The sequence below is a fragment of the Hemitrygon akajei genome, chromosome 9 (assembly GCF_048418815.1).
Source record: "Hemitrygon akajei chromosome 9, sHemAka1.3, whole genome shotgun sequence".
Taxonomy (NCBI): Eukaryota; Metazoa; Chordata; class Chondrichthyes; order Myliobatiformes; family Dasyatidae; genus Hemitrygon; species Hemitrygon akajei.
The window spans coordinates 102,635,652-102,661,064 of record NC_133132.1 but is presented as its reverse complement, the minus strand read 5'-3'; the positions used below and the strand labels follow the sequence as shown (position 1 = coordinate 102,661,064).

At 42.3% G+C, this 25,413-nt stretch overlaps 1 protein-coding gene across 4 annotated transcripts in view; it reads left to right on the top strand.

Annotated features, from left to right (window-relative positions):
- LOC140733404 (frizzled-3) overlaps positions 1 to 21,513 on the top strand; it is a 90,932-nt gene extending 69,419 nt beyond the window's left edge. For all 4 annotated transcript variants that reach the window (XM_073056688.1, XM_073056686.1, XM_073056687.1 and 1 more), the window contains exons 6-8: positions 1,752 to 1,900; positions 9,439 to 9,669; positions 16,169 to 21,513. In XM_073056688.1, coding sequence (XP_072912789.1) covers positions 1,752 to 1,900; positions 9,439 to 9,669; positions 16,169 to 16,379 — 591 coding nt within the window. In that variant the 3' untranslated portion in view covers positions 16,380 to 21,513. The remainder of the gene's footprint in view (positions 1 to 1,751; positions 1,901 to 9,438; positions 9,670 to 16,168) is intronic.
- Positions 21,514 to 25,413: the final 3,900 nt, after the last annotated feature.

The window sequence follows — 25,413 nt, the reverse complement described above, 5'->3', positions numbered from 1 at the left end:
TGCCCCCAGCATCTTCAGCCATTGTTGTCCTACCATTATCCCTGCTATGTCCCCTTCCATTCAACATTGGCCAGCTCTTCTTCTCATACTCTGTAATTCCCTATACAGGTATGTGTCACTTAACGTACACAATACATTCTGTGAAGTCGGATGTTATGTAATTTGGACATTGTGCGAACACCATATTATATACTTAGCAAACCTATATGAAGTACTGTAGTGTACCTGTATTGACTAAATAGCCAAGAACTTACACTAAAACTGTATACCCAAAGCGAGCACTAAACTCGATATCATAGTCTGGTCCTGCTTTTTCTTTAAGCATTTCAAACAAACTCCGTGCCTTAGCAGCGATTGTCAACATGCTGAGAGGGATTCTCTTTTGTGTTTGGTCCTCAATCCATGTCAATAGCAATTTCTCCATATCCGATATAAGTCCCTCTCACATTTTCATGAGCCTTGTAGTCTTCACTGAAGCCGATCCTTTAACAGCTTCGAGAATTTTTTCTTCGTTTTCCAGGATTGTCGTGATTGTTGAGTGCGACATGCCTAAATCCCGAGCAATAGCATTCACTAGTTTTCCACCTTCATATTGTTTAATAACCTTTTGTTTCACTTCCAAATCAATACTTTTCCTTTGCCTCTTGCTGCTGCTATCACTAGGAGTGGTTTTGCTGCATTTGGAAGTCATGATGCACTTTACGGTAATATTTTCGAAAGAAAATTAAACAGAGATAACACTACTACACTCAAGAGACGAGCGATACACGAGATTGGTTACGTCCGCTATGTCACGTTCTCTGATCGGGACTATGGATGTATATGCGATGGGACGTTGTCCAAATGGACGTTAAGCATTGCACACCTGTACTCCACAGTAGTACTGATGTATCTGACACCACTTTCTCTCTTGTAAACTGCAGGGTGCCCACTGGCTCCTTAAACTCCTGAGTGTTCATGGGGTGGCACTGATTTGATAACATACTATAGCAAATTTTGTATTAGTAATTCCACTATCAGAGCAATGAGGAAAAGCCTCAAGCTGTAACCCTCTGCAGCTAATAGCACTTTTCATTGTTTGTGCAATTCCATCATGCAACAGCACAACTGCTTTCAGTACTTCTGTTTCGCTGTTCCATATGTCAGGAAGTCAGAAAAATTATGACAGAATAAAAGTCCATTTAGCTCAGGTCCTTGCTAAAATAAAGCTACCTGATCTATCCCCACTTTCCATTTCTAGGTCCAAAGTTGTGCAACTATAGATCTCCAAGCAAACATTTAAGTACTTACATATATATATGAGGAATAATTTATCTCTACCACTATACAATCAGTCCCACTCTCTTGCCTTGCCCCCTGGATAAGAGTAGCAAGAGTCTTGGACTGATTGTATGAAAAGTTCTCAACTCACCAGATCCTACCATTTATTTTGTATCTATGCCTGTGGTTTTAAATACTTTGATAACGTGAATCAATCTTTGCTGTTTATCTACCCAGGCCCCTTATAATTTTATGCTTATCATTTCAGGCCTCCATTCAACCCCAGTATGAAGAGCTACAGCCTAAGTAGTGTTTCTTCATATCTAAAATACTTAAATTCTGGCAAGTTGTTTCTTCTGCATCCTCCCTAGTAATGTGACCAAAGCTTTATTCGGTGCTCTATGCTGTTCTAGCATCACTTCCCTGGTTTTGTATTGTGTGTTGTGGCTGAGAAAAGGAAAACATCTTGCTAAGCTGTTAACTCTCTCAAGGTGACACAAGTGAGCCGTCCTGATCTTATACTCTTCCTGATGAAGTACCTGATGGCTCTGGTGGTTGGCATCCCATCCGTGTTCTGGGTTGGCAGCAAGAAAACCTGTTTTGAATGGGCCAGCTTCTTCCATGGGCGCAAGAAGAAAGAGTGAGTTTGAACCTGTCATTTGTCAACCTTTTTATCAAACAAAAAATGGCAACATCAGAAACAAGCTCTGTGTGTGTGTGTGTGTGTGTGTGTGTGTGTGTGTGTGTGTGTGTGTGTGTGTGTGTGTGTGTGTGTGTGTGTGTGTGTGTGTGTGTGTGTGTGTGTGTGTGTGTGTGTGTGTGTGTGTGTGTGTGTGTGTGTGTGTGTGTGTGTGTGTGTGTGTGTGTGTGTGTGTGTGTGTGTGTGTGTGTGTAAAAAAAACTGGTATGTGCTAGGTAAATTGGTATTTCATTCTTTATTTGGCAGAAAGCAGCTCCACATTCATAGCTGACCAAGTCTCACCCTTGTTCCAGTTACAGTTTGAGCACCATTTTTGCTTGTGAGTGCTGCATCTACCTACAGCAGCCCCTTAAAGACTCTGGAAATATCACTATTGTCAGTGCAGAGCTTCCTCGGTTTTACAGAAGATTTCTATAGATGCTTGCATTTCTGTTCAAGTGGGATTCAAAACCACAAACTCTTGACATGGATAAAAGAATTAATTAAGATGGAACTTAGAGCAGTACAGCACAACACAGGCCCTTTGACCCATGATATTGTGCCAATCTTTTACCTACACTCATTTTCCCCTCCCTTATAGCCCTCTATTTTTCCATCATCCATGAGCCTATCCAAGAGTCTCTTAAAATGTTCTAATGTATCCACCTCTACCACCAACCCTAGCAGTGCATTCCACACATCCACCACTCTCTGTGAAAATAACTTGCCTCTGACATTTCCCCATACTTTCCTCCAATCACCTGAAAAATTGCCCCTTGTATTAGTCTTTTCAGCCATGGGATAAAGTCACTGGGTATCCATCCAATCTATGCCTCTTATCATTTTGTACACTTGTAGATACCACCAATACCTAGTTATTTTTAAAATGCACCTTGCCATATTCTTTATGACAATGAATAAGACCATTTGGCCCATAGTCCATCATTTCAGAGGCAAATCTAGTTTCTAATTTCCCCTGTAATTATTCCCACTTTCTGATCAGTTCTATCATCATCATATACTTCAGACAAATTAGAGCGGTCAGTTAAACTACCAACCCACATTTGTTTGGGATGTTGAAGAAACTGGAGGAAATCCACACAACATGATGAGCCAGGATTAAATTTGGGTTGCTGGAGCTGTAAGTCAGCATCACAGCAAGGTTTGGTTGTTATCACAGCATCACTTTGGTTATCCTTGATTAGGAATGTAAGACGTTCAATTAAGTGTGATTAATGCTCTGTAAATCAATTTCTGAATCTTCCACTATTTGCTGGAGCAGCTAATAATAGAAATGGAGCCTCACTCAATCATTTGAGTTGCTGAAAGGGTTTTTAGATTTGACATTCACTTACCATATAACAATTACAAATACAGCACGGAAACAGGCCATCTCGGCCCTTCTAGTCCGTGCAGTGAGCTCACACAAAATTAATCCATAGGGCTACTGAAGCTAGGCTGAAACAACTACAGGGCCTGTTAAATCAATCCAGGAATCAGGTCAGATGCGCTTGGAAACTTCCAGTATTTTCTGTTCTATAGCCATTAAGATACTGGTGAACAAACATGCACTGTGAAATATTTTAGCTTTCAACAGTTTTGTGGTGGTGGAGGCAAATACGACTGAGGCATTGAAGAGGCTCTTGGATAAGCAGATGAATGTGCAAGTAATAGAAGAAAATGGGCCTTGTGTAGGCAGAAGGGATTAACTTAGAAACATAGAAAACCTACAGCACAATACAGGGCCTTCGGCCAACAAAGCTGTGTGGGGCATGTCCTTACCTTAGAAATTACCTAGGGTTACACACAGCCCTCTATTTTTCTGAGCTCCATGTTCCTCTCCAGGAGTCTCTTAAAAGACCCTGTCACATCCGCCTCCACCAACGTCGCTGGCAGCCTATTCCACAAACTCACCATAAAAAAAACGTATCCCTGACATCTCCTCTACCTACTTCCAAGCACCTTAAAACTATGCCCTCTCGTGCTAGCCATTTCAGCCCTCGGAAAAAGCCTCTGAGTATCCACACGATCAATGCCTCTCATCATCTTATACATCTTGATCACGTCACCTCTCATCCTCCATCGCTCCAAGGAGAAAAGGCCGAGTTCACTCAACCTATTCTCATCAGGCATGCTCTCCAATGCAGGCAACATCCTTGTAAATCTCCTTTGCTCCCTTTCTATGGTTTCCACATCCTTCCTATAGTGAGGCGACCAGAACTGAGCACAGTACTCCTCAAATGGGGTCTGACCGGAGTCCTATAAAGCTGCAACATTACCTCGCAACTCCTAAACTGAATCCCACGATTGATGAAGGCCAATGCACTATGTGCTTTCTTAACCACAGAGTCAACTTGCTGAGCAGCTTTGAGTGTCCTATGGACTCGGACACCAAGATCCCTCTGATCATCCACTCTACCAAGAGTCTTATCATTAATACTATATTCTGCCATCATATTTGACCTACCAAAATGACCCACCTCGCACTTATCTGGGTTGAACACCATCTACCACTTCTCAGCCCAGTTTTGCATCCTATCAATGTCCTGATGTAACCTCTGACAGCCCGCAACACTATCCATAATACCTCCAACCTTTGTGTCATTTGCAAATTTACTAACCCATCCCTCCACTTCCTCATCCAGGTCATTTATAAAATTCACAAAAGAGTAGGGGTCCCAGAACAGATCCCTGGGGCACACACTGGTGACCAACCTCCATGCAGAATATGACCCATCTACAACCGCTCTTTGCCTTCGGTGGGCAAGCCAGTTTTGGATCCACAAAGCAATGGATCCCATGCCTCCTTACTTTTTCAGTAAACCTTGCATAGGGTACCTTGTCAGATGCCTTGCTGAAATCCATATACACTACTACTGCTCTACCTTCATCAATGTGTTTAGTCACATCCTCAAAAATTTCAATCAGGCTCATAAGGCATGACCTGCCTGTCACAAAGCCATGCTGACTATTCCTAATCATATTATGCCTCTCCAAATCTTCATAAATCCTGCCTCTCAGGATTTCTCCATCAATTTACCAACCACTGAAGCAAGACTCACTGGTCTATAATTTCCTGGGCTATCTCTACTCCCTTTCTGGAATAATGCAACAACATCCGCAACCTCCAATCCTCTGGAACATCTCCCGTCCCCAGTGATGATGCAAAGATCAACGGCAGAGGCTCAGCAATCTCCTCCCTCACTTCCCACAGTAGCCTGGGGTACATCTCATCTGGTCCTGGTGACTTATCCAACTTGGTGCTTTCCAAAAGCTCCAGCACATCCTCTTTCTTAATATCTACATACTCAAGCTTTTCAGTCTGCTGTAAGGCATCCCTACTATTGCCAAGATCCTTTTCCGTAATGAATACTGAAGCAAAGTACTCATTAAGTATCTCTGCTATCTCCTCTGGTTCCATACACACTTTTCCACTGTCACACTTGATTGGTTCTATTCTCTCACGTCTTATCCTCTTTCTCTTCACGTACTTCTAGAATGCCTTGGAGTTTTCCTTAATCTTGTCCACCAAGGCCTTCTCATGGCCCCTTCTTGCTCGCCTAATTTCATTCTTAAGCTCCTTCCTGCTAGCCTTATAATCTTCTAGATCTCTAGTTTTTTTTTTTTACCTTTTGTGAGCTTTTTCTTTCTTCTTGACTAGATTTGCAACAGCCTTTGTACACCTTTCCCTGTCTCTTTGAAATGTACCTATGCAGAACTCCATGCAAATATCCCCTGAACATTTCCCGCATTTCTTCCGTACATTACCCTGAAAACATCTGTTCCCAATTTATGCTTCCAGGTTCCTGCCTGATAGCCTCATATTTCCTCTTACTCCAATTAAGCGTTTTTCTAACTTTCTGTTCTTATCCCTCTCCAATGCTATGGTAAAGGAGATAGAATTGTGATCACTATCTCCAAAATGCCCTCACACTGAGAGATCTGACACCTGACCAGGTTCATTTCCCAATACCAGATCAAGTACAGCCTCTCTTCGTGTAGGCTTATCTACATATGGTGTCGAGAAACCTTCATGAACACACCTAACAAACTCCACCACATCTAAATCCCTTGCTCTAGGAAGATGCCAATCAATAGTTGGGAAATTTAAATCTCCCACCATGACAACCCTGTTATTATTACACCTTTCCAAAATCTATCTCCCTATCTGCTCCTTGATGTCCTTGTTACTATTGGGGGGGTGGGGGTGTGTAAATAAAACACCCAGTAGAGTTATTGACCCCTGCCTGTTCCTAACTTCCACCCACAGAGACTCCATAGACAATCCTTCCATGTCTTCCTCCTTTTCTGCAGCCGTGAAACTATATCTGATCAACAGTGCCACGCCCCCATCTCTTATGCCTCCCTCTCTGCCCTTTCTGAAACATCTGAAGCCTGGCACTCGAAGTAACCATTCCTGCCCCTGAGCCATCCGAGTCTCTGTAATGGCCACAACATCATAGCTCCAAGTACTGATCCATGCTCTAAGCTCATCTGTTTTGTTCATAATACTCCTTGCATTAGAATAGACACATCTCAAACCATCAATCTGAGCACTTCCCTTCTCTATCAACTGCCTGTCCTCCCTCTCACACTGTCTCCAAGCTTTCTCTATTTGTGAGCCAACCACCTCTTCCTCCATCTCTTCAGTTTGGTCCCCTTCCCCCAGCAATCCAAGTTTAAACTCTCCCCAATAGCCTTAGCAAACCTTCCCACCAGGATATTGGTCCCCCAGGATTCAAGTGCAACCCGTCCTTTTCAAACAGGTCACTCCTGCCCCAAAAGAGGTCCCAGCACCAGAAATCTGAATCCTTGCCCCCTGCTCCAATCCCTTAGCCACGCATTTATCCTCTACCTCATTCTATTCCTATACTCACTGTCACGTGGGGCAAGCAGTAATCCCTAGATGACTACCTTTGTGGTCCTGCTTTCAGGACCTACTCCCTTTTCCTGCCTATGTCATTAGTACCAATATGTACCATGACCTCTGGCTGTTCTCCTTCCCACTTCAAGATATGGACGCAATCAGAAACATCCCAGACCCGGCACCTGGGAGGCAAACTACCGTCTGTGCTTTTTTCCTGTGTCTGCAGAATTGCCTCTCTGACCCCCTAACTATACAGTCCCCTATTACTGCTGCCATCCTCTTCCTTTTCCTACCCTTCTGAGCCAAAGGGCCAGACTCTGTGCCAGAGACGCGGCCACTGTTACTTCCCCTAGGTCGACCATCTTCCCCCCCCCCACCCCCCCAAACCATACTTATTGTCAAGGGATACAGCCACAGGGGTGTTCTCTGGTTTCTGACTCCTGCCCTTCCCTCTCCTGACTGTTGCCCACTTATCTGTCTCCCCAGGCCCCGGTGTGACTACCTGCCCAGCTCCTATCTATCACTTCCTCACTTTCCTGACCCAGATGAAGGTCATCGAGCTGCATCTCCAGTTCGCTAGCACGGTCCCTCAGGAGCTGCAGCTCGACGCACCTGGCGTAGATGTGGCTGTCCGGGAGGCTGGGAGTCTCCCGGACTTCCCAAACCTGACACCCAAGTACAGAACACAGGCCTCACACACATTCTTCCTGTCTGTATTCTACACAGATAACCTACCTAGCCTCAATCCATTATTGCCAAAGTCCCGTTGAGCCAATGCCTTCCTACTCTGTGCCCACTCTATAAAGCTGTCTCCTTTTAAACTCTTCCAGCTGTTCTCACTGGCTGACATCCATGCGCTTGCGCAGTCGTGCCCCAATCAAACCACTGAAGCAATAATTATCTCCTTTTAAACTCTTCTTGCTGTTCTCACTGGCTGATGTTCACGTGCTTGCACAGTCGTGGCCCTGATCAAACTGCTGAAGAAATAACCATCTCCTTTTAAACTCTTATTACATTTAAACTTTTCTCACTGTTCTCACTAGCTGACGTCTTCGCACTTGCGCAGTCGTGCCCTGATCATTATAGCGGATTAGTTGGCATTTGATTACTAATTTAATTAGTTCAGCACAACATTGAGGGCCAGAGAGCCTGTTCATATACTGTGCTGTGTCTATGTTGTAACACAATTTATAAGAGTTCCAGTGAAACAGTTTCACCTAATTTGGCATTAGTCCTTTCTTCAGTTTAAAATTGAGGATGGGAGGAGGAGGTGAGACAGTGGGGATTTTTTTAAATTTAGAGATATAGCACAGTAACAATGAGCCCACGCCTGATTATACCCATGTGACCAAATAGCCTACCAACCTGTAAGTCTTTAGAATGTGGGAGGAAACATGAGGATTAGGAGGAAACTCACTTTTCCAGATCCTTTGTGTAAGGAAGTGTCCCCTCCAAAATACTCTGGAATCTGCATTACCGTTTCCAAAATGAGTATGTCTAGTGGTAAAACTCATCACTGTTAAAACAATAAAAGCTATCTAGACTTCAAAAGTTTACAAAAGTCAAAATTGGTTGGGCGTATGGTGGGGTTGCAAGAGTGAACACAAGTTTTGTTTTATGCATTCTTATTATTTATTTATTATGTAGTTTATTTACTTTTTATTTTGAGATGCAGCACGGTCACAGGCCTTTCTGGCCCAACAAGCCCACATTACCCAACCGCACCCATGTAACCAATTAAGACCAGCACGTCTTTGGAATTTGGGAAGAAACCCTTGTGGACATGAGGAGAACATGTAAACCCTTAAGGCTGTTTTATACTTGTGCATATGGGTTACGCTGTAGGCCTGATTTTCACTTCTGCGTAGGCTCTATGCCGTAGCGAGCATGTGTTGGTGTGCACCAAAACGCTAGTTGGTGGTGGGGTTTCTATGCCACTGTGTTGAGTTTCTTCGTGAGACACATGGACGAGGAAATGTATTTCAAACATTTTCGCACGTCGTTGGCAGGTAGATTTGACGATTTGGTTCTGTATTTCGCATCGGTGTACAGACATGGCGGAGAAGAAGCAACCGGAAATGCATAGGAGGAAATGCGATGCTACCAAGCGGGCCATTCACAGTTGTTGCGGTCAGCGTCGCCGCGATGCGTGAGTTACTTTTTTGGGGAGGTGCACGTCACCCTACAGCGTAGGGTACCCGGTACCTACAGCATAGATACAACGCAGAAGTATAAATCAGACTTTACAGACAGCAGCAGAATTGAACCTAGGTCACTGGTGCTGTAAAAACATTTTTGCTGCTGTCCTACCATGCTTCTTATTGTTTTTGCCATTGCCTGTAAGGAGTTTGTACCTTCTGTGTGGGAATGCATGGGTTTCCTCACACATTCCCTCATTCCAAGGACATGCAGATTATTAGTTTAATTGGTCACATGGGTACATGGGTGTAATTGAGTGGCACAAGCTTGTTTGGCCCAAAGGGCCTGTTGCCGTGCTGTACCTGTAAATAAAAAATAATAAATTATAAATATCAAGATTTGCTGATGTATCCAAAAATAGTTGCTCCTAGACTTTTCTCCTCTTTAATTGGGTTCCAAATTAATTCTAGATACCCATCTTTTTCAATTTCAGTTCTGTTAATGAGAGCCGCCAAGTTCTGCAGGAACCAGAGTTTGCACAGTCTCTGCTCAGAGATCCAAACACCCCCATCATCCGTAAATCTCGAGGCACCTCCACCCAAGGAACGTCCACACATGCCTCTTCCCAGCAATTGGCTATGGATGATCAGAGGAGCAAGGCTGGCAGTGTCCATAGTAAGCTCAGCAGTTACCACGGCAGCCTTCACAGGTCGCGGGACGGCAGGTGAGTTCATTGATAGAAACACCACAGCAAACCAGAGAATCAGAATACCATTTGGAATTTCTAAGCTGGATTTCTTTTCATTTAGCTGATGTTGAGTTTCACATTATTGGAACGATTCAGTAGTATTGTTTGATATTTTATGTTAAGATAATAAGGTTTGCTAGGGAGGGGGTCAGAAGGGCAGGCTGTGTTGTAAATGGCTTAATTTCTTACACAGAGAACTGGGATCCCAATGCTTTTGTGATCCAAAGGTTCTTCAGAAGTTAAAAATGGGGCATAAAACTTACTCGTCGACTTCATTAACTTCGCCTCCAACTTTCACCCCACCCTCAAATTCACCTAGTCTATTTCCAACACCTCCCTCCCCTTTCTAGATCTCTCTGTTTCTATCTCTGGAGACAGCCTATCCACCGACGTCTACTACAAACCTACTAACTCCCACAGCTACCTAGACTATTCCTCCTCCCACCCTGTCTCCTGCAAAAATGCTATCCCTTTCTCTCAATTCCTCTGTCTCCGCTGCATCTGCTCTCAGGATGAGGCCTTTCATTCTAGGACAAAGGAGATGTCTTCCTTTTTTAAAGAAAGGGGCTTCCCTTCGTCCACTATCAACTCTGCCGTCCATCGCGTCTCCCGTATTTCACGCACCTCTGCCCTCTCCCCATCCCCCCACCAGCCCACCAGGGATAGAGTCCCCCTGGTCCTCACCTATCACCCTACCAGCCTACAGATCCAACGTATAATCCTCCGTAACTTCCGCCACCTCCTACGTGATCCCACCACCAGCCACATCTTCCCCTCCCCCCTACTCTTGGCTTTCCGCAGGGATCGCTCCCTACGCGACTCCCTTGTCCATTTATCCCTCCCCACTGACCTCCCTCCGGGCACTCATCCCTGCAAACGGAAGAAGTGCTACACCTGCCCCCACACTTCTTCCCTCACTACCATCCCAGGCCCCAGACAGTCCTTTCAGGTGAGGCACCACTTCACCTGCAAGTCAATTGGGGTGATATACTGTATCCGGTGCTCCCGATGTGGCCATTTATACATTGGGGAGACCCACCGCAGACTGGGAGACCGTTTCGCCGAACACCGGCGCTCAGTCCTCCGGCAGTGGCGGGATCTCCCTGTGGCCACACACTTCAATTCCACAGACCACTCCCACTCTGACATGTCTGTCCATGGCCTCCTCTACCGTCAAGATGAGGCCACACGCAGGTCGATGGAGCAATACCTTATCTCCCGCTTAGGTAGCCTCCTACCTGCCGGCATGAACATCCAACTCACAGACCGTTGATACCCCTGCCCCCCCTTATCCCCATTCCTATCTATTATTTTAGTCTGGTTCTCTTTCTCTCTCTTTCCCCCCTCACTATAATCTCCCCCCAGCCCTACCTTTCTTTCTCTTTTATTTCCCATAATTCTCCACCTTCCCCCTAGCCCATTTCCCTCCAGCCTATCACTTCCCAGCTCTCTACTTCATCCCGCCCCCCACTTCTTATCCCCCCTCGATCATCCCATGTTACTTCACTCCTGATGAAGGGTTTCGGCCCGAAACGTCGTCACTACCTCCTCCCATAGATGCTGTCTGGCCTGCTGAGTTCTGCCAGCATTTTGTGTTTTTATTTATTTCCAGCATCTGCAGATTCACTCGTGTGCTTTTGGCATAAAACTTGTTGCTTAAGGCCATTTCATTAAATGTTACAAGTTCAAGAAGATGTGTTGAGAAAACAAAGACCAGACTAAAAGCAGCTGTGGTCCTCTTGTACAAGATTTGAGATAACAACGAATTCCAGTGTTAATTATTAACCTATAAAATAGCTGTAGTGAAGTGGTATGTCACCTGCTACTGAAAACTAAGTAGTGTCTAAAAATACAGAAGAAACTATATCACTATTGGAAAATTCACTGAACAATTACATGCATATAGATGATTATATGAAAATGAAAACAAGTACTGGAAAGCTACAAAAAACATAACAATTCCACACCCAATCCAAAGAACATACTGTAAATATATACCGGTATGTATATTTTTAAGGAAATGTATCATTTATAGCTTGAAGGAAGCTATGAATTTCAACAAAAGGTTTCTCAGTGCTTGGCTTTAAGCCTTTTCCATAGTACTTCCTATTAAAGGGACTGTAATCATTGGGGTAGAAGTTAAAGTACAGCATTGTTTAAAAATGTTCTAACTAATCTCAATGCAAATTGCAAGATATCAAAATTGAATTTATATCCATTGTGAAAGATTGAACCAATTGTGACTCTGTTCTTATAAGGTGTGTAAACAAAGGGTGAGATTATTAAGTTTCAAGGCTGGTAAGGGAAACACAGAAGATATTCTCACATCAGAGACAAGGAGCTATAAATAAGATCGTTACAAATAAATGCAAATAAGAAGTGGAACTGAGGAACTCCCTACCCCAAGAAGAGTTGAGGTGATAGTGCAGAGGCTAGATAAACACAAGGGAGGGTGTAATAGTACAATATGTTTTAGGGTTAGATAAAGGATGGAAAGACACAATATTCTTTTCTGGACGATGATAACTAAACAAGTATGGTTACTCATTGCATTTAAGGCAAAGTTCAGCAATGGTAGAACATTTGTATTATATGAAGAAGACAACAAGGTGGGATGAGTGTTATGGGAGCAAACTGCCTTGGTGAGGTTTTCGATTTTTGTTCTAGATTTCAGCATCTGCAATCTTTTTAGTCTAGCAGTATAAGAAAGCTGTTTTGCACAGAGGAAGCTATGGAGAAAGATTGAAAGACTATAGTAAGTTTTTTAAAATCATTTTTAAAATCTCCATATTTGCATCATGATAAATGGATGCAGAGCCTCAGACCCATAACCCTGACAGAGGAAATAGGCCAGACCTACATAGGATTACTTTGTCAGTAATTGTGGTTTCTAATATGTACATTGAAGATTGTGAAAAGAAATAAATTGTGAAAGCCTAAGGAGATTATCAGCTGGAATTCAGAAGTTTAGTTTATAGTTGCAAGAAAAAGTTCATGAACCCTTTGCAATTACCTGGTTTTCTACATTAATTACTCATAAAATGTGGTCTGATCTTCATCTAGGTCACGATAGTAGACAAACAATCTGTCTAGACTAATAACACAAACAATTGTACTTTTCACGTCATCATTGAACACATTGTTCACATTTGAGGCTGGAAGAAGTATGCAATTGGGTTAAGGTCTATACTCTGACTTGGCCATTGCAAAACATGAATCTTCTCCTTAAACCTTTCTGGTGATTTGTGTTTTGGATCATTGTCTTGTTGCATCATCCAACTTCTATTAAGCTTCATAAAACTGACAGCTACCCTACATTCTCCTGTAAAATGTCTTGATACAATTTTGAATTCATTGTTCCCACAATGATTGCAAGCTGTACAGGCCCTGTGGCAGCAAAGCAGCCTCAACCATGATGCTCCTTTCACTATGCTTCACACAGTTTGGATAAGGTTTTGGTGTTGGTGTGTAGTGCCTTGTTTCCTCCAAAGATAACAGTGTGCATTTCTGCCAGAACGTTCAACGTTTGTCTCATCTGTCCACAGAACATTGTCCCAGAAGCATTATGGAACATCCAGGTGGTCTATCACAAACTTGAGATATGCAGCAATGCTGTTTTTGGTGAGCAGTGGTTTCCTCCATGGTGAACTTCCATGAACACCATTCTTGTTCAGTGTTTTTCTTAAAGTTGACACATGAACAGAGACTTTAGCAAGTTCTAGAGTTTTCTGCAGGACTTTTGCTGTTACCCTTGTGTTCTTTTTCACTTCCCTCAGCATTGCACATTGTGCTCTCAGTGTGATCTTTGCAGGACACCCACTCTAGGGAGAGTAGAAACAGTGCTGAATTTCCTCTATTTGTAGGCAATTTCTCTAACAGTGAACCGATGAACACTCAGGTCTTTAGAAATACTTTTGTAGTCTTTTCCAGCTTCATGCATCTCTACAGTTTTTCTCCTAAGGATCTCCTGGAAGTTGTTTTGGTTGAGGCATGGTGCACATGAACAGATCTTTCTTGAGAAGAACAGGCTCTGTCAGTAATCTCACTTTGTGTTTCTTTTTGTATAAGGCAGAGCATCTCTACAACCCACACCTCCAATCTCAACTCATTAATTGGAACACCTGACTCCAAATAGCTTTTAGAAACATAGGAAACCTACAGCACAATACAGGCCTTTCGACCTACAGTGCTGAACATGTACTTAGTTTAGAAATTAGCTATAGTTACACTCTCTATTTTTCTAAGCTCCATGTACCTATCCAGGAGTCTCTTAAAAGACCCTATCGTATCTGCTTCCAGCACCGTCGCCGGCAGCCCTTTCTACGCACTCACCATTCTCTGCATTAAAAAAAACTTACCCCTAACATATCCTCTGTACCTACTTCCAAGCACCTTAAAACTGTGCCTTCTCGTGTTAGCTATTTCAGCCCTGGGAAAAAGCCTCTGACTATCCACATGATCAATGCCTCTCATCATCTTATACACCTCTGTCAGGTCACCTCATCCTCCGCCATTCCAAGGAGAGAAGGCAGAGTTCACGCAACCTGTTTTCATAAGGCATGCTCCCCAATCCAGGCAACATCCTTGTAAATCCCCTCTGCACCCTTTCTGTAGATTCCACATCCTTCCTGTAGTGAGGTGACTAGAACTGAGCATAGTACTCCCAAGTGGGTCTGACCAGGGCCCTATATAGCTGTAACATTACCTCTCGGCTCTTAAACTCAATCCCATGGTTGATGAAGACCAGTGCACCAAATGCGTTCTTAACTACAGAGACAACCTGTGCAGCAGCTTTGCGTGTCCTATGGACTCGGACCCCAAGATCCCTCTGATCCTCCACAATGCTAAGAGTCTGACCATTAATACTATATTCTGCCATCATATTTGACCTACAAAATGACCCACCTCACACTTATCTGGGTTGAACACCATCTGCCACTTCTCAGCCCAGTTTTGCTTCCTATTGATGTCCCACTGTAACCTCTGACAGCCCTCCACACTATCCACAACACCCCCAACCTTTGTGTCATCAGCAAACTTACTAACTCATCCCTCCACTTCCTCATCCAGGTCGTTTATGAAAGTCATGAACAGAAAGAGTCCCAGAACAGATCCCTGGGGCACACTGCTGGTCACCACCCTCCATGCAGAATATGACCCGTCTACAACCACTCTGCCTTCTTTGAGCAAGCCAATTCTGGATTCACAAAGCAAAGTCCCGTGGATCCCATGCCTCCTTACTTTCTCAGTAAGCCTTGCATGGGGTACCTGAAATCCATATACACTACATCTACTGCTCTACCTTCATCCATGTGTTTAGTCACATCCTCAAAAAAATTCAATCAGGCTCATAAGGCATGACCTGCCTTTGACAAAGCCATGCTGACTATTCCTAATCATATTATGCCTCTCCAAAAGTTCATAAATCCTGACTCTCAGGATCTTCTCCATCAACTTACCAACCACTGAGGTAAGACTCACTGGTCTATAATTTCCTGGGCTATCTCTACTCCCTTTCCTAAATAAGGGAACAACATCTGCAACCCTCCAATCCTCCAGAACCTCTCCTGTCACCACTGATGATACAAAAATCATTGCCAGAGGCTCAGCAATCTCCTCCCTCGCCTCCCACAGTAGCCTGGGGTACACCTCATCCGGTCCCAGAGACTTATTCAATCTGATGCTTTCCAAATGCTCCAGCACTACCTCTTTCTTAATGTCTATCTGCTCGATCTTTTCAATCCACTGTAAGTTATCCCTGCAATCGCCAAGATCCTTTTCTGTAGTGAATACTGAAGCAAAGTATTCATTAAGTACCTCTGCTATCTCCTCCGGTTCCATGCACACTTCTCCACTGTCACACTTGATTGGTCCTATTCTCTCATGTCTTATCATCTTGCTCTTCACATACTTCACTTGTCTATAGCTCCTCTCTGTCACCTCCTCACTTTCTCTGACCAGATGAAGGTCATCTTTTGTAGAAGGCCCTGAGGTGTACATACTTTTTTGAACCTAGACTGTGATTGTTTAAATGGTGTATTCAGTATTGACGAGATAAAATACAATTGTTTGCATGCTGTTGGTTTAGGCAGATTGTGTTTGTCTATTATTGTGACTCAGATGAAGATCAGCCTACATTTTATGAGTAATTAATGCAGAAAACCAGGTAATTACAAAGGGTTCACAATTTTTTTTCATGCAACTGTAGATCTGCAGTTGGTGAGTCCACTGGCTTTATTTCTGTCTTTATATCGCTGGTCAGTTATTTTGGTTTTGTGTTTCCACTAGCAGTGCTCAGAAAATAGTCTGACTCTCAGTAAAATCCATCAGATGGGTTCTTAAGATTCAGTGGGGTGCTGCTGACTTGTGCTCTAACTTCAACCAGTTCTGGTTCCTACCCTGTGAACTGACTGGCTGACTACATGGCAGTCAGAAGAAACAACTTGATGATATGTGTTGCTTGATGTTTTACCAGATACACACCCTGCAGCTTCAGAGCTCTGGATGAGCGGTTGGTTCATGGCAGCCTTCCAAGGCTAAACGACCAGTCACGGCAGAGCAGCCTGCACCGCCTCAACGACCAGTCCCGGCACAGCAGTGTCAGAGATCTGACAAACCCAGCAACACACATCACCCATGGCACTAGCATGAACCGAGTCATTGAGGAAGACTGCACAAGTGCCTAAGTGTTGCCTCGGCATCAAAGACAAAATGGTTTACAAAGAAAAATCAATATAACTGGAGCCAGAAAGATCAGCAACCAAACACAAGGAGATTTCAAATGGCCGCTTGGAGAAACTTGTTTGGAAGTATAACAACTGTTGTAAATTTCAAAGGGAAGGAAGATTACAAGCTGGTGGACTTATTCTCAACATTGTTCATAAAAATCCAAGAATAGGAATATTGAAAACTCTCAGTTTTTATAGCCTTGTTGCGACATCTTTACATATGTATTCTTGATGCAGAAATTGAGAGTAAAGACATTGACCAATACCCCATTTTGGAAGAAAAAAGGGTAAATGTTTGGATTCTCTTTTGTTTATAGCTGAACTGGAAAGACAGTAGCATATCTGTTAGTTTTCAAGGTACACATCTCAAACAGACAGAATCCTATTGTTGAAAATAGGATTTATCATAAATATCAAATCATGTAATATTGTGTAGAAGTATGTTGCATTTACTTGAAATAAGCTTGGTTTAGGGAAGGGGCTAGTGCAAGATCCATAGCCACTATTCATGTCAGGTCATTGCAATGCTACCTCATGGCATCCTCTCTTAATTTTTTTGGAGAGGAATCATCATTCAGCTATTTGGGCCAATTTATTAATCACAGCATTACTCTATTGATTAACTCGTGCATTGCACTTGATAGGTGTTGGGAAGATTGGTTTGTGAACTGATGTTAGGTGCATGATGTTAGTGCAGCAGAGATTGATGACTTAATGTCATAATTATATTGATATAACAGGTTGGTTACCTGCACCAGATACTAGGGTTCCAGTAATCTATGGTAATACTTGATCTAATGGCCACCACCATTTCTGAATCCCGGCTTTAAAATAACATCTGGATGAATGGATTCTGCATCTGCCGGGATTGGGATCTTCATCTCCACTGGTTAGTAGCAACTTTGGGTTTATTAGGTTTACTACCTTGTTGATCTTTTCCAAACCAAGTTTAATCTTCAATTGCAGCTTCTCTGGAATGAATTCAGACAAGGTTTTAAAAAGTAAAATCTGTTTAAGGTCTTGCAATCTTCTTTCCTGTTGACCAGTTAACTGAGCCACAGTTCAAGGAGGTGCTTTCAAATATTTGTCAGTATTTTCACAAAGGTGCTAGCTATATAATTAAACCATACCCCTGCTCTGTAGCCTAAACTTTTCTCATTGTAAATGTCACTGCATAGCTCAGTGACAGGACTCCTATTTCTGATTCTGAAAGATTAAGCCCTACTCCGGGATCTGCACTAATCTGGAATGTCATTGCTGACTGCTGGTTTGGTAATGGTTCCACCTTTAGCATGAGACATCAGTCCAGAGCTCCATCTGCTTTCTCATCTTGGCCAAAAATTCTGGCCAATACTTGGCCTCCTCGTCTATTATATAGTTGTATGCAAAATATTGTTGCAATTCTTATATTGCAACAGTGGCTACCATTTCAGGAATATTTATTTTATTTTATGGCATTGAGGTTGTGGAGGCATCATGTATGTGCAAGTTTATTTCTTTCTAGGTAGACTAATGGTCTTAATTTCAAAAGTATGGTTAATGTACTGTAGTGAAACAACCAAGAAGTATCTCATCAAGATCTGAGGCTATCACTTGTTTGTGATCTGGGCTAGATACTGGTGTCTCCTGCAATTATAATTCCTCCATATTTCTGAGGGGATAGTTAACCTTGGATGAGTTGAGGATTTGTTCATAATATATTTAGGAGAGAGAGTCGCAAATATAGTTAGCTTTATCAGGGCACTTAATCTGAAGCTAGAGGGCTCTTAATGGTTTTGACATTCTTAATTCTCCCTTCATGTGTTTGTCTAGAATCAGTGTTCCTTTCAGCTTATCTGAAATCCAAATTCTGTAGTTCATGGCATTCCCAAAAGAATCTTTTCAGTTTCATCTACTTGTGTTTCCTCCTCCCAGTCAGAGTAAGGATGGAGGTTCCCCACTACCAGCTTCTGTATTTCCATGAATAATATTGTGTAGCTTCCACCACTCAACTTCCTCTGCCCTTCCAGCTTAGCACTGCAAAGGGACCTTGTAGCACTTTTCCATTGCTGCATGAGATAAAACACCTGTTCTTTACCTCATCCTATCCTGCCCACCAAGAATCCAAACTGTCTTTCGAAGGGAAGCCACAGTTCTCATGCATCTCCAATTTAATGTATTGCTATCAGTGGTCACGTTGTGGCGCGTGGCCAAGTGGTTAAAGCATTGGACTAGTGATCTGAAGGTCGTGAGTTCGAGCCCCAGCTGAGGCAGCCTGTTGTGTCCTTGAGAAGGCACTCCAGTCCACCCAGTTGAAAATGGGTACTGACAAAATGCTGGGGGTTAACCTCGTGTCCTATCTGGGGGGGGAGGGGAGGGAAGTCTCGTACTCTCAGTCGCTTCATGTCATGGAAACCAACATAAGCAGCAGCCTGATGAGCATATAAGGCTCGGGACAGACTTTAACATAAGTGCTCAGAGTAGCTCACCTACTTTGGAAAGACTGAACAGAGATTGGATAACTTTGCAGAACACCTCAGTTAAATTCAAGGTGAATCTGAAATCAAATTACTGGAGGAACTCAACAGGTCAGGCAGTATTTATGGAGAGGAATAAATATTTGACATTTTGGGCCATGACCTTTCAACAGGACTCAGCCACCTGTTGCTTCAATTCTCCATCTCAGTCCAAACCTGCTCTGTCTTTGCCCTCTGATGCTTTAACAGTGTAAGTTAAAGGAACAATTTGTCAGCTTCCAGGCGGCACATGGGGCTCTCTGGATTTGATATTGAATCTGGCAGTTTCAGTTAACTAACTGACCTGTTCTAATGTAAAATCATCCTCCAAAAAGTTTTTTTTTCCTGCATACCTTTGTTTTAATTTCCAGCAATGAGTATGTCACAATTCCAGCATGTTGTTTTGTTTTTTCTTTTATATTCATTGATCTATTAACACCACTCCATTCCCCCCGCAACTTAAAATACACTTAATTCTGACACATTTTCAGTTCTGACAAAGGGTTTTTAACTTGAGTTATTAGCTCTGTTTTTCTATTTCTACACAAGCTGCCCGACCTGCTGAGCCTCCAACCTGATAGCATGAACATTGATTTCTCTAATTTCCTTTAATTACTCCTCCCACTTCTCTCTTTTTCCATTCCCCATTCTGGCTCCCCTCTTATTCTTCCTTCCCTTTCTGCAATGATCTACTCTCCCTTCCTATCAGATACCAACCTTCAGCTCTGTACCTTTTCCACCTATCCTCTCCTAGCTTCTTACTTAATCCCCCCTCCCTTCCTGCCCCCCCCCATCTTATTCTGGCTTCTCCATCCTTTCCAGTCCTGATGAAGAGACTCAGCCTGAAACATCAACTGTTAAGTCTGCTCCATAGATGCTGCCACCCTACTGAGTTCCTCCAGAATTTTACGTGTATTGAGAATGCACTGTTTAGTTTTGAGCTGAAGTCAAATCAGTGTTCACAGATTTTCTTTAAGGTTACTGGAGATCTGATTTCTTCTTTAATGGCAAAGGCTGAATAGCAACATTTTTATTTCGTCAGTGACCTGAACTCATAAAAATGTTTCTTCCACTGCTTTTCAAGGGCAATTTCTTCCTCCTACTTTTCCCAAGTTAATGCTACTTTATTACCACTGTGATCACAAGATCTTTATTTTTTATTTAGCAATACAGTGCAGAATAGACCTTTCCAGCCCTTCAAGTCACACTACTCAGCAACCCCGATTTAAACCTAACCTAATCACAGGACAATTTACACTGAGCAATTAACCTACTAACCAGTACATCTTTGAACTGTGGGAGGAAACTGGAACACCCGGAGAAAACGCACATTCCAAGAGGAAGTCCTTACAGCAGACACTGGAATTGAACTCTGACACTCCAAGCTGTAATAGTGTTGCGCTAACCGCTACGTTCTCGTGGCACCCGGCTCATAAGATCCTGTTTTCTTTCATGACCAGGTGATTAACTTAATAAAGCTGTCCCATCTATATAAATGTGCCCAAGAAATTGTACTAACCACTCTCATCCAAGATAGGCACCATATGCAGAAATCTTTCGCTCTTCTAGTGTCTCCCATCCCAACTTTTGTTTCATTGATAATTTTTCTTTGCCCCAAAGGTAGGGTTCTAAACAGGATCCTAACAAATCAAGGCTTGATATATTTAACAGACATATAAATGAAAAGGCACAATATTTCAAAATCTTAGAATTTCAAAAGGGAACTATCAAAAGGACTTGAAAGACAGTTGGACAGGTAAATATGAAAAGCTTTGAGGAATGTGGGCAAATGGGACTGGCATCTTGATTGACATGGATGAGTTGGGCTGAAGGGCCTGTTACTGTGCTGTCACTGTATGATTCACTGGAGAAGTTGTTCCTAATCATTCCTCACAATTTAAATCTGATCAAGCTTTCATGAAAACACTAGAATGAATTTGGAACTCTGAAACATGCTGTATTGCTCTATCATTTGGTGAACTGATAGACTTGGGCTGAAAACAATAGCTGGGATTAACTAATTGTGCCACAAATTGCATCTTCAGCACTGAGTGGCTCCCTTGGAAAGCAGTGTGCTGCATCTGTCCTGATCATCCTGTGAAGTTGAATCAACAAAGGAGAGGAACTGTATTTTATCAATTTTGTAATGGGTGCATATCTTCCTCCACATCTACAACAGTTGTGACAACCCACCTATTCTAAGGCATCATCAAAACTCCGGGCCAACATAAATTGCGGTCACCACTACCATCTTGCCAGCGGTTTGTTCCAGGTTTGGGTTGCTAACACTGGTGGTGGCTATGCTGGGTTTATGAAAAGCTTTTCATCTGTCGTAAGCATTCTGTGCATCACCTGAGACTCTGTTCACAATAAAATGCAAAGAAAGGCAACATTAACTTGCACTCACCCCATAAAGAACTTATTTGTTTACTATAGAATTGTGGCTGGATGTATAGTTTGGTAACGTGTCTTGCCCCCACCCACCCCACTCCCCAGGTTTAGCACTTTAACTGAGTGTATAGCTGTTGTGCAGTAGGTGTAAATTAGATTATTTTTAGAGAGCAGTAGATTTTTAATAAAAATAAATGATTTCCCTGTGTATGTGTTTTTACTTTGAAGTTTTCAGTTTCTTCGATGTTTTGATTTTGTGTAGTTGCTACATTCCATTTTGATATGCAGCATTTTAAGGATTCATTCATCGGTCAGGTGTGCGTGCGACGGGCAAGTAGTGGATTTATTGCCCAACTCCCAACTTGCTTTGAACTGAATCAGAAAAAGATTTATAAGCTCTGCCGTATGGAATCTATTGCAGCAGTACAGTACAAAACAAAATATATTAAAAATTACAATAAGTATATACTTGTATCAAAAAATTTAAAAAGTAATGCACCAACAGAGAAATTATGAGTTGTTCATGGACAGAACAGTAATCTGATGGTGAAGGGGAAGAAGTTGTTCCTAAAACAGAGTACATGTTCAGGCTCGTGTATCTCCTCACTGATGGTACAAATGTCCTCGGTGTTTGGGGTCCTTAATGATGGATGCTGCCTTACTGAAGCATTGCTTATTGAAGATGCCCTTAATAATGGGAAGGCAAGTGTCCTTGATGGAACTGGCTGAGTTTACAATCCTGTGCAGCAGCATCTGATCCAGTTCAGTGGCCCCCTATACAGTGATGCAACAATTAGATTGCTCTCTGTAGTACGCCTGCAGAAACTTGCTGGAGTCTATGCTGACATAACAAATCTACTGAAACTTATAATGAAATATAGCTGCTTTGTTATTGCATCAATATGCTGGTCCCAGGATAGATCTTCAGAAATGCTGGCACCCAGGAACTTGAGTGACTTTCCAGGCCATTTTCGAGTTGTTTGAAAAGTAAACCACATTGGAGATCTGGGGTCCCTAGAGGCCAGACTGAGTAAAGATGACTTTTTTTATTCACCACACCCACAGAAAAAGTGTGCCAGACTGATTTTTTTAAATGACTATCCAGAATTCCTGCAGTCATTATTACTAATTTAATTTATAAAAAATGATTAAATTCTACAGCTGACATGTAAGATTTAAACTCTAGTACAAAATCCCTGGTGATTTCTGTCACACAAGTACCCAGTAGAATAGTGCATTGAAGTTAGCAGTTTATATGGATCATCCTCTTCATGCCAAATTTTAACAGGTGCCAGTAGAACAAATAAAGCCACATAATCTACATACAAACTACTTGCAACTGTTATTTTAAAATTTTGCCTCCTACATGTAGAGTAACTGAAACCTTCAACACTCTTCCCAGATATTTGTGCTCAAGTCAAGTTAGGATTTCCATCTTTTCTCTGTACTTTGGTTTCAGTTCAGTTTATTTCTAGGCCAACCAGATAGTTTGCACAGTTTCCGGTGTCTAGAGTAACTCAAAACATTTTTGACCTCAAATATCCAGGTCAGTGAACTTGGTCTGCATTGCACAAAGTCCAAGCTCCAGCACTATCATCACTAATTTACCGATTGCTATATTAGAATGTCAAACTATATAGCACAGGAACAGGCCTTCAGCCCGTAATACTGTACTGAACTAATTAAATTACATTACTTATCTTAAATCACTAATGTAATTTAAGGTGTGATAAAATAATCCCTTCTTCCTACACAATGTCCATATCCTTCCACTTCCAGCACATTTATGTGCCTATTTAAGAGCCTCTATTTTTTGCTTCCATTACCACCTAAGGCTGCACATGCCGGGCACCACTACTTCGTATCTTGCCCACTTTCACATTAAATGCATGCCCTCTGATATTAGACATTTCAACCTGGGAGAAAAAAGATACCGGCTCCATCTAGGCCTCTCGTTATTAGGAAACAACCCCGGTTGTCTGGCCTTTAAGCATTATATGTATGCAAGGCATATTAATAATTTCATGGATTAACAATAGCAAATTATTTTTTTCTGTACGTTAAATCTCTTCAATAATTGCTTGAATTTTTATGTTTCTACCTTGAAGTTCCTAGAGTATCAGAATTAGGTTTAATATCACCAGCATATGTCGTGAAATTTGTTAAATTTGCAGCAGTAATACAATGCAATACATGGTAAATATCAGAAAAACTGAGTTATAGTAAGTGTGTGCATAAATATATATATAGAGATAGATGCAAAAATGAGGTTTTTGCGATCTTCGGACACGGAGCTCGAAAAAAGCGACGAGACAGACTTTTAAAACCGTAAACCAGCGGGTTGCTGTTGTGTCTCCCGCTCGCTGTGAAAATGGGCGACAGCTCCTCCCTTAACAGGGAGAGAGAGAGAGAGAACCTATGATTTGCTGAGTTTCGCATGAAATGCGAAGCTTCTGGGGTAACGTTGGTCTGTGTTTGCTGTTGCTTAGCACACGCTTGGCTCGGTGATGGTACCGAAGCGTGTTTTTTTTGCTGGTGGGGGGTGGGGGACTTCGGGGTTCTCACGTTTAATTGCCGCTCATTCTTTGAGGCACTTCTGTTTTCGTGGATTTTTGCGAATAAAAAGCATTTCAGGATGCATATTGTATACATTTCTCTGATATTAAATTTGACCTGTGAAAACAATTTTTTTAAAATGCAGTGAGGTTCATGGTTTCAACATCCATTTAAATGTATACATCTGTAAAAAAATAGATTTAAAGAAAACAAGCCTGAAATTAGCAGTGACAAAAGAGGGAAAGATTTAACTTGGCCTGATGAAGGGATTTGGCCCGCAATGTTGACTTTCTTTAGATGCTGGCGGACCTGGTGAGTTCCTCTAGCATTTTATGTGTACAAAAATTTAAACTTCTGTTTCACCATTATCTTCATTAACTCATAACTTAACTCAATATAGGGAGGGAATATAACAAAGGGATTAGGAGTGCTGCAGTGAATAATTTATCTCTGACCTCCCCATATATAAACCTCGTCAGGTGTATGATGGAATACTCTGTACAACACTCAAAAAACTCGATGTTGTACAGGATATAGCATCCCATTTGATAATCACCCCCTCTGTCATTTACTCACTCCAGCACCAAATCAGCAAGGCACCTTAGCATCTCCCAGGCCCATCTCTTTTAAGACCATAGACATAGGAGTAGGATTAGGCCATTTGGCCCATTGAGTCTGCTCCACAATTCAATCATGGCTGATCATTTTCCCACCTCCTCAGCCCCACTTACTGGCATTCTCCACATAACCTTTAATGGTGTGTCCAAACAAGAATGATCAAGTTCTGCCTTAATACACCCAACTACTTGTCGTCCACAGCTACATGTGGTAATAAATTCCACAAATTCATCACCCTCTGGCTAAAGAAATTTATCCATAGCTCTGTTTTAAATGGACGTTCCCCTATGCTGAGGCTGTGCCCACTTGTCCTAGACTCCCACACCATGAGAAACATCCTTTCCACATTTACTCTGTGTAGGACTTTCAACATTCAAGAGGTTTCAATGAGATTCCCCCCCCATCCTAAATTCCAGCAAGTACAGACCCAGAGCTGTCAAACGTTCCCATATGATAACGCTTTCATTCCTTGAATCTTCCTTTTGAACTCCTCTGAACCCTCACCAACACCAGCACACCTTTTCTAAGATGAGGAGCCCAGAACTTCACAATACTCAAGGTGAGGCCTCACTGGTGCCTTATAAAGTCTCAGCATAACATCCCTGGTCTTGTATTCTAAACCTCTCGAAATAAATGCTACATTCCATTTGCCTTCCTTACCACTGACTTCCCTGCAAGTTGAACTTTAGGGTGTTCTGCACAAGTACTCCCAAGTCCCTTTGCATATCATATTTTTGGATTTTCTCCCCATTTAGAAAATTATTCTCTTTTATTTTTTACTACCAAACACCATGATCATGCATTTTCCAACATTGTATTTCATTTGCCACTTCCTTGCCCATTCTCCTAATCTGTCTTAAGACCTTCTGCAGCCTACCTGTTTCCTCAACACTACCTGCCCCTCCACCAAAATTCATATGATCTGCAAACTT